At 38.9% G+C, this 10,318-nt stretch overlaps 1 protein-coding gene across 4 annotated transcripts in view; it reads left to right on the forward strand.

Annotated features, from left to right (window-relative positions):
• The window catches only part of Scel (sciellin), a 116,395-nt gene extending 106,430 nt beyond the window's left edge, over positions 1 to 9,965 (forward strand). For 2 of the 4 annotated variants that reach the window (NM_001431587.1, NM_001431588.1), the window contains 5 exon segments: positions 230 to 301; positions 2,559 to 2,633; positions 5,242 to 5,350; positions 7,569 to 7,671; positions 8,996 to 9,965. In NM_001431587.1, coding sequence (NP_001418516.1) covers positions 230 to 301; positions 2,559 to 2,633; positions 5,242 to 5,350; positions 7,569 to 7,671; positions 8,996 to 9,012 — 376 coding nt within the window. In that variant the 3' untranslated portion in view covers positions 9,013 to 9,965. 4 annotated transcript variants of the gene reach the window in all.
• The last annotated feature ends 353 nt before the right edge of the window (positions 9,966 to 10,318 follow it).

A 10,318-nucleotide genomic window follows, 5' to 3' on the forward strand; every position in this document is an offset into this window, starting at 1 on the left:
CTTTTAACTCAAGAGTTATTGGGGAACATGTATGGCATAGAAATAAACAGAGCATTAGGGAAACATACACTAACGTACAATACATGGATAGTTAAGATGGCCTTCATGCTCTCTGATATATCTCTCTATATATATTGTATTTATGTTACGTATACATGGAATATATAGTTTTGTTTTTATCATCCTCACAAGTAACATTTTAACACGAAGCTAAATGGTTTTATTGCAGCTCCAATTCTGGAACCAGGAATGCTGGGCCCAAGGACACTGTTGTTTACACAAGGACATATGTGGAGAACAGGTAACAGGAAAGTTTACTTCCTTTTATAGCCCTGAATGGTCTGTGCCACACAAGAGGTCCTACCATTTCCGGGTGTGGTCTTATAGAGAAGATAGAATTATTGTAAGTTCTACACATATAATATGTTGTTCCCAATAATTAGGGGGATGGGCAACTCATGGTTATTGTATGGACTCAAAAGTATTTAAGATAACTAATGAGTAAGTAATAGGATTATTAATCAAATGTTCTCACATAAAGTGTATGACTATTTGGTATAACAATTTTTTTGAGTGACCTTAATTCAGAGGCTTTATCTACTAGGTACTTCCAATCTGAAACAGAAAGTATATCTTTAGGTTGACATACCATGGCCTGATTTACAGAGTGCCAATGTCCCATGAAACTGTCTGCTTAGAACGATGGATATTGACCAAACTGTCCACAAAGGTCATGGATTCACAACATTTAGTTGTCAAGGAGTCAAAAAATGAGAACTGGCCTCATTATAGGGTAATAGAGTAGCAAAGCACACAAAGGTAGACATACATGACATAGACATACATGACATAGACATACATGACATAGACATACATGACATGTGTTAAATCCACATTAACAAAACCCAGAACAGCAGTTCAGGGAAATCTTCTGTGTGCATGACAGTTCCCACAGGCAACTCAATGCCTCTTTGGCTCAAATCATGTCTAACTTACACATCCAATTCCTAAAGTAACTTTTCTCCTAATTTCAATATCACGCTATAGTGGCTCCATGATAGTGATTCCTACTATATTTTAATTAAACTAAAAAATAAAGTATTTAAGAGAAAAATTAAATCAATAAGTAGTTATTGAATCTGAAAGAAACTGACACATAGATAAACAGCATGGGAGTGGGAGTAAAGTCAAGAAATAGAATGTTGGCAAGCGGGATACAAGGAACAAGCGTTTATACTTACATATCACTCTCTTTTCACATGTTGGTAACCCTGTGGGGCAGCACATCCATACATTTTCCTGTCTGAAGAAGTGTCTCATTGAAACAAAGGCCACCAACCGTGATGTCAACCTTTAAGAAACCGTTAATTTCTAGAATTAAGCGTAGTCTACTAAACACTATTTCCAGATTTTTTACTTATTAAATAGTTGACTTAAAATCATTGACTAAACCATATTTGAATTATTTAACCATGTTGACTATGGTTTACTTTTATAGACTACTGTATATATAGAACATTTGTGTATGTGTATACAGGCAGCAACTCTCACATATGGTTTCTGGGTTGGCTTCAACAGTATCACATCAGAACTGTCACAACTGAAACTTACTTGGCCCCAACCTATACCAAAAGAACCAGAAACTCTGCCACTGGGGTTCTGGCTATCTCTATTCTAACACACTCAACATGTTTTTGATGCAAATGTGTGTTTGAAAGCTGTGACTATAAGAGATAATATTGTATCATGCCATACCAATAATCTGTAGGGTAGAATATTCTGCAAAGATAGATTTGCAATTGTTAGTTAATCTAACGTGACTGTGTTGGCCCTCAAATATCTCCAGCTTTCTTAAAATCTACACTGACAGGACAGTTATAGTGTGAAGTCTCTGGAGTTAGGTTCAGGACTGAGTTATTGTTTGCCATTGACTAACCTGATAGCCTTGGCAAGGTACTCAAGTGTGTGCGCACACGTGTGCACGTGTGTGGGTGCGCTGGAATTTTATTCATGTAGTGCTGAGAATTGAATTTAGGGCTTTACACATATCAAGCAAATTCTTTACCACTGAACTGTCTCTCCAGCCCTCCTATTTAGTGCTCGTTTTGAGACAGGGTCTTGCTAGTTTGTCCAGGTTGGCTTTGGGCACACTCTGTAGTCTAGGCAGACCTTGAACTTGTGATTTTCCTGACACATCCTCCAAAGCAGTGGGCTTGCAGGCCTGTGCGTCTAGACCAGCAGGCTTTGCTTTAGTAACTAAGTGAGGTACAAGTGCGGATCATGAGAAATGATGGCGTCCCTATTGCTTTTACTCAGACTCTGTCTCGGCCTGTTCTGTCCCCTGTGGTGACACGTTGACTTGCTGGGGCTTCTGTGTCATCACTTCTACAGATAAAAAAAATTGAAGGAGTAAGGATACCATCTGGGTTTGTGGTATTAAAAATAATATAATAATAGTGTATAAGGGAATATGTGTTTTCTTAGCTGTGAGGAGGTAATTATATCAATAGAGAAAAAAATGTTATGATTCTCACGTGTCCCTCTATGTCCATTTTTAGTAAATCACCAAAGGATGGATATCAGGAAAATATCTCAGGAAAATATATACAAACTGTTTATTCAACTTCAGATAGGTGAGTATGCTTGTAACTCCAATTTAGACATAAAGTGGATACACAGACACACACGCACACACACACACGCACACACACATGTATACACACACACACGCACACACACTTTAATGTGATCAAACATGTATGCGTATTTCTCTTTTCTTCCTTTTTTTGGTGATGGTTTTATTTGGTAGACAGGTAGGAAACTGTTAGGAGTAGACACAAAGGGATCAGCACACAGTTCTCTATTTGGAAACCTGCTTCCTAGCTGCTGTCTGGGTTTTGTGTATGCTATTATAGAAGACCTTTCCGTGCCCCCCCAACTGCTTCCTTGGCCAGCCCTTTTTCTCTCTGGAGTCCCTGGCTTGCAACATTGTGATAAACACCTATGCTTTGTTGCTTCCCTAGACTGCCCTGAACCCTTCCCTCTCATGGTTTTCCCAAAGGTGCATGGATTTACCGGCCCAACACATTCTAGACTCAACTCAGTTCCTAGAAGGATTAGGAAGAGCATATATCTTTGTGGAGATCTGGTCCCTTCCCAGACCTTTTCGTCTAGTGCCCCTCCTCATTGTTTCAGGTTCATGGGGCCCTCAAGTAATCGTCAGGAGGGCTTGCCCATCTCCAGGGAAGTAAGCAATCCCCAACTTCTAGAAACAGGCTGTTCTTCCACTGCTATGGTTTCTAGCAGGGTCTGCAAACGTGACTGTCAGGAGTCAGGACCTACCTCCTTCTTAAGTGTAGCTTCAGCTCCTAGTGCAGTGCTTAGCATCTCACAGGCACCCAGCAAATGATACTTGAAAGCATGAACTCCCGTCGAACTTGCTAAGAGAAATACAGTTAGAGCTGTCATTTGTCTCATGGCATTCCATGTCCCTGGCTTTTCCAGTGCAAAGAGCATCTCATGGGAAGGGGACACTTCTTCCTTGCTTGTATTTCTGGCCCTTTGTCAGTGCTTGCAGAATACAGTGATGATGTAGAAATGCTATTCTCTGCGCTTCTGGTCTTAAATGAGAGGTTTCGTTATATACATCTACACATATGAATATGCATACACACACGTACACGTGCACACACTCATGCATACAAACATATGGACAATATAAGGGGAAATATTTGCCAGGCATATATGATGTATAGGTAATTGTAGAATAAATTAAATGATATATATATATATCACTATGCAATTTGCGTGCGCGCACACACACATGTATATATACGCTAATCACTGTGTAATTTACATAGATTTAAACCTCTATATACCTATATGTGCTTATGTAGTGACTAGGATGATGTAATTAGAATAGCTGAGAGCATCAAAGCATGCAAGCTTTATCTACTCTTTTTTTTTTATTAACTTGAGTATTTCTTATTTACATTTCGAGTGTTATTCCCTTTCCCGGTTTCCGGGCAAACATCCCCCTAATCCCTCCCCCTCCCCTTCTTTATGGGTGTTCCCCTCCCCATCCTCCCCCCATTGCCGCCCTCCCCCCAACAATCTAGTTCACTGGGGGTTCAGTCTTAGCAGGACCCAGGGCTTCCCCTTCCACTGGTGCTCTTACTAGGATATTCATTGCTTTATCTACTCTTAAGGCCTTTCCTCTATGCTCTCTCTTCCCCCAACTCCCTTTGCTCTGCTTGTCCCTAACTGGGTGGTAGAAAAGCAGTGCCTGGGCAAGCCTAGATCTCTCCAGCTCTGAGACCCAACGCTGCATCACACTGTTCAGATCTACTCGCTGGATGCGTGCGAGCAGCAGCTCACTTGCTGTTCTGCGTCCCTGTTTGCTTTTCTACAAAGTGACATGCATATCGAAATCCTGGCTCCTCAGGATGAACTGAGTTTTTATAGTAAAGCCCCTGGACCCATCACACGGTACATGAGTATGTTGTATATGTGTATTGTTTACATGCATAGCCAGAGTCATCCAAACAGTTCTCTGAGTGGCATGATAATACAGGGATGCAGATCACAACAAAACTTATGTACGCATTTACTGTGTAAGTATTACCCATTTTCATTTCATTATCCTTCCATGTATGCTACTCTGGAAACTTTGGTCCTTCATGCTAATAGTACCTCCAAAGCAGTAGAATCCACCGGGATCTGTTTAAGACAATTATAAGACCTTTCCAAAGGAAAGGGGTCTTTAGTTGAGGTGCTGGCATGATTTAAAATTTTTGACTCTGCTAATCATGTCTATAGGTCATTCATTGTTGATTAAGTTTCTAAAGTAAGAAAGGAATATATGTCAAGGATATTGGTTATTGCAATGCATAAAGAGATATGTGTAAAATCATTAAAATGTTCTTCTAGCTTCAAGAAATGCTCCTGGTCTAGTTCAACTGGGAAACTGAGCATCTTTTTCTGCCCACATATGCTCGATTGTTGGTAAATTAATAACATTTATTAACATTATTAATAAGGCTCTTCCTGCGACTTGTTTCCTTGACATTGTTCCAGAATTGACCCTATTATGAGGATGAGGAAAAGGCATGTCTTGTGGTGTTGGGATGACTCCTAAAGGTCCATCGGGATCAACACGCTCTCATGTGACTTCAGAGGAGACACACCTGTCCCTACAAGATGGCAAATTCTAAACGGTCTTTAATTCTATTGTCACCACAGGTCTGTCATTGAAAGAGACATGTGCACTTACTGCCGCAAGCCCTTGGGGGTAGAAACCAAAATGATTTTAGATGAATTACAGATCTGCTGCCACTCCACCTGCTTTAAGGTAAACACGTGCTCATTTCGTGTCACCAGGTGTTAGGAAGGAAGGTTGCAGGACAAGAAAAATGCATCTGTCGAATTGCTTAGAATGAAGCCAAAGCTTTAAACACTCTGTAATCCACACCGATAACACTCTACTTGAGTTTCCTACGTGTTCTGCAGCTTCGCCCTCTAAGGGCCATAGTTACTCTCTTGGCTTTAGGCTTGGAATGTGTTCCTTGCACATCTCTTAGGAGACTTAAGTCTGTGGAAGAGATAAACATTTATCATTCTTAAGTCTCTATAATATTTTAATAAACAGTGCATTGCATCATGTATGTAATGAAGTCATATACAGACAGTCGACTGTTGAGCATAAAGCTAGCAGCTCTCTTGTCATGAGGTCAGGCCTTCATGATGGACTTTTAAGCTCAGTCTGCTGGTGAGACCATGATCAACTGTGGCTGAACGAGCAGAAATGTCCAATAGCGAACAGTTCCAAGTTTCATTTCGCTCAGCTCCTTCTTCTCACCTCGGGTGTGTGTCATGTCTGTCCACGTATGTCTCAGTGTGGTTGCTCTGCTCTGGGTGTCTGAAGATCTCAGCTTTGCCTCTGCCCTTCAGTAAGGTGGCCAGTGGATTTGGGTAATCAAATGACATCGGCCTTGGTTCCCTTACCTAGAAAATAGATCGTTGACCAGGTTGTGGTTCTCAACACTGGTTGCAAGATATAATCATAAAGACTGATTAAGGGGGAAAAAAGCCTTAGAATACTCGGACAAAAAATTTAAGATTTCAGAGATTATTTTTGGACATTGCTTGTTTTAGAGGCTCCTTAGATTTATCTTATACACATCCAATTTGAAAAGCACTTGCCTAAATTCTTTCTAGTGGTCATATTCTGTGTTCGATGCAAATTATTTATTTTAGCCAAACAGATGTACTACTGTGTCCATTGGTTGCTTATCCACCAATTACCTAGTGATTAAAAATGTGGCGCAGTGTTTTAATATAGAATCATATATCCAGGCTGGCAGGATGGCAGGATGGCAGGATACAGGATTGACTGTATCACCTGTAGTCAATCTGATGACCTAAGCGTGATCCTTACAAGCTGCATCCTTGAAGGAAAAATGAATTGCCACAAGTCATTTGCTGACTGACTGTCTCTTGAGTCTCACAGCACATGTGCATCCAAGAAAGAAAGAAAGAAAGAAAGAAAGAAAGAAAGAAAGAAAGAAAGAAAGGAAGGAAGAAAGAAAGAAAGAAAGAAAGAAAGGGAGGAAGGAAGGAAGGAAGGAAGGAAGGAAGTGAAACCCCAATATAGGATTATAACAGTATAATCTGGGGTTGGGGATTTAGTTCAGTGGTAGAGCGCTTGCCTAGCAAGCACAAGGCCCTGGGTTCGGTCCCCAGCTCCGAAAAAAAAGAAAAGAAAAAAAAAAGTATAATCTGAAAATAAAGCAATTGTTTGATTATAAGATGAAAGTCTTTCTAGTTGCAAAATATACTCTATTAAATAAAAGTACGTACTTTTAAAATTTTAAATTAATATGCCTAACTTTTCTAAAATGGAAATTCTCCTGGTTACTGCTTTTGGTAAGTAGGAATAATTTTTATTTATTGTATTTTATGTGATTCATTTCCATTTAAAGTGTTAGAGACTATAGCAGACAAAAACATTCCTTTTGCTCAGAGAAGAAGACAGTGTAACAGAGAACCCCTTAAACTAGTTTAAATGTTTAATAAAAGAATTAAAGACAATTTGCTTTAGTGGTTCATCTTGAAAAACCAACCGGTATTTTTAAATCCTGCCAATCAGCAGCCATGTCTAAGAAAAATGGAGGCCGACCTTTCCCTGCTTCTGTAACTGGTACAACTCATAACACCCCTCCCTGTCCCTGTGTGATCATCAGTTTGTTTGGTTCAGCAGGTTGTTGTGCCTGAGTCCCACAGCTCTCCCTCGTGGAAGCAAAGGATAAACTCAAATCTGTCGTTTTGTTTGAGACTTTGGATGTTTATCTTGTCCTTGACATAGCCAATCTGTGAAACACTCTGTCCGCTCCTTTGTGAGTTGCGTAGAAACCCTCACTGGTAAAGACTCCCTGGCCTAGACCTGCATGTAGCAGGAAGCTGTAGAAAGTTCTAAGAAGGGTGGTCTCGGAACTGAAAGGTTTTTCTGTCCTTACTCCCTTGAGGCTACATTCTCAGTCTGTAATATAAACTTGTGTTGCTTTCCTTAGTGTGAAATCTGCAAACGGCCTCTGGAAAACTTACAAGCAGGAGACAGTATTTGGATTTACAGACAGACAATACACTGTGAGCCTTGCTACTCTAAAGTGATGGGTAAGTGTTGGGCTATGAGCAGCAATCATCCTAACACTGGCAGCTATGTAGTATTGCTAAATATGAAGTATTTCAATAAAATCCAACCCTTTATTAACTACAGCTAATGAGAAAGTAAGCAACAGATAATTAAAACTGTGGTAGTCTTTTGTTTAATGATACAAATTCGTCAATATTTGTACTGTTTTTTTTGTATCAGTTAGAAAGCAGTGTAAACAAAAGGAGCACTTAATTTATAAAAATTTTCCAGTTTGTGAAACAAATATTTTTCTGATTATATGGTTATTTAAGTTGAATCGTTTCTGTGGATGCCCTTTTGTGAAAATACATTTAAATATAGTCATAATTACCTTTAGTCATATCAATGCCTTTTAATGATACTTTACCTGAAATGTTAATTTTTATGTTAAATATAGTATTTTTAAAAACATTACACGACCAAATGTTACTACAGCTTAGACTCTTAGTAAGGAGAAAGCAAGATGTTCTGGGTATGCATTTTCGACTAAGCATGAGAAATTTCAGTGCTGATCTAAAACACATGCAGAATATGTCTGGAAAATAAAATATTTTAAAATGTAATTGACTGTTACAAGAGAATACATTCAATTCATTTCTAGAGTGGGCAATATGTAGAACAAGAGAAACAAATTGCTATTGAAGGGATGGTCCAGAGTCTCAGTGTTTAGAGGGCCTTTATTCCTGTCAGTGTTGGTGTAGTGGATGGAATTGGGATTCCTCCACAGGATCAAAAGCACAGAAGCTAATGACAAACTCATGAGCTTAATGGGCTACTGGGAGGCTACATCTGGAAAAATATGCGGAATCCCCAGTCCATCGGGCTTCAGAACCAATTACAAGAATAAGCCTAATTATATTTGTACTTCGCCTCCTTCTCTGCTTTCCCCAGATTGTTTCTCACATCCACTCTTCTTGCTGATTTTGCAGCCCTAACCAATCTAATATTCCACCTGACCACATAGGGTCCTTCCAAACTTTCACCCCAGAGAATCCCTAACATGATGTCCGGGGTGTGCTTCGCAAAGACTCACAAGTCTGCGTGTCTTCCTCTCTGTGCCCTCCACAGTAATACATTTTAAAAAAATCACATTCACAAAGCTGTGGCTCTAACTAGTTATGCACACCCAGTGTGTGACGCTTCATATTTGACGGAAGTCAGAGTGAAGAATTTAGGACTAGACGGAATGATGGGGTGCTTAATTCAGCTCTATCCCCTGGGAGAGTGATGTGTTCTTTCATAATTTTAATCGTGAGTTTGTTTTCGTATTGATTTACGTGACTAATGTTATTTCCGAATTTTCAGCGAAGTGGATTCAATAATGCTGACATGGAGAAGCGAAGACAAACACCTTCACTGAGGAATTTAAAGCTACATTTTAAGAATATGTAATCTCAAAATATTTACACTGAGCATCAGCTCTTGTTTCAAAATAACAATTCTGTTGTTGAACAAATAATCTAATGACTTTGAAGAAGGTCACATGTGTGAAAAGAACCATCTGGCATCTGGCAAGGTTAAGTGATTAAAAAAAAATCTACATAGTTCTAGTTACCTAAGTCAATGGCCGTGAGCATTCTCAACCCTCAGCGGGTCATCCGTGCTCCACATTTGGCTGCCCATCCTGGTTTGCATTATAACCGAGTTCCTCATCTTCTTGCCTATAGCCTCCTAATAATTTGTATCAGTATTATTGACACCCTGACAAATAGGCTGATAGAAGTAAGATATACTTCTTTTTCTACAAAAGAAAATGCACATAGAAATCTTCTTATAAAAATTTGCTTCAAGATGTCATTGTTCCAAGTCGTTTGAACCTTAGGAAATCACTTCAAGCTTCCAGGCTTTCTGTGACATTATCTGTGACACCATAGATCTTCGACAACTGATTTCTAAGTCCCCCCCCCCCCATTGCTTTTCCTATCCTCCAAATCTAAAAGAAACTTGAGTTTCCTATTTAGAAACTTGCTGGTATATTTGTTAGCTATATTGGAAAAATATAAATAATTTCATCTAAGTGTCATCCTTCAATTTATCCCAGGCATAGCTTTTGAGAACTATTCTTACAACTGAAATAAATAGCTCTATGGGTGATAGGTAAAATCAGATAATGTGTAATTTGTTAAATTTTATTTGCATGTGTTTCAAAATCTGGGTGATCAAATAATCTGAGAAGTGATAGCTATGTATTACAAACATGTTATGTATGTTCGTGTTATAAACAGCCTATGTTTACAGAAGGCTCACCACAATAAAATGAACTGTCAATTTCTGCAATGTTTGCATATCATTCATTAGCACTGATTTTTGTCAATTATCCTGAGCACAAGTTGTATTCTGCTCCGAGAGTAAACTTATTTTTTTTAGCTGCCTAAAATATAACTTTTATTTTGAAAGAATTCTTTTGTTAAGAAGTTGGAAATTCAACAATCATACAAGAAATAATTAATAACAATTGCTAACATAAAAAAAGTTGAACATGTAAAGCATGTAATAGTCCCATAGCAACTATTTCTTGAAGGAAGACTGACTAGGTTGGGCTGGGACATAGAATTCCTGGGCACTTGTAAGCAGTTGTGAGCAAACAAACTAGGGAAATTAAATATGACTGCATGATTAGCAAAGTGA

This window comes from Rattus norvegicus, chromosome 15 (assembly GCF_021556685.1).
Source record: "Rattus norvegicus strain SHRSP/BbbUtx chromosome 15, alternate assembly SHRSP_T2T, whole genome shotgun sequence".
Lineage (NCBI taxonomy): Eukaryota > Metazoa > Chordata > Mammalia > Rodentia > Muridae > Rattus > Rattus norvegicus.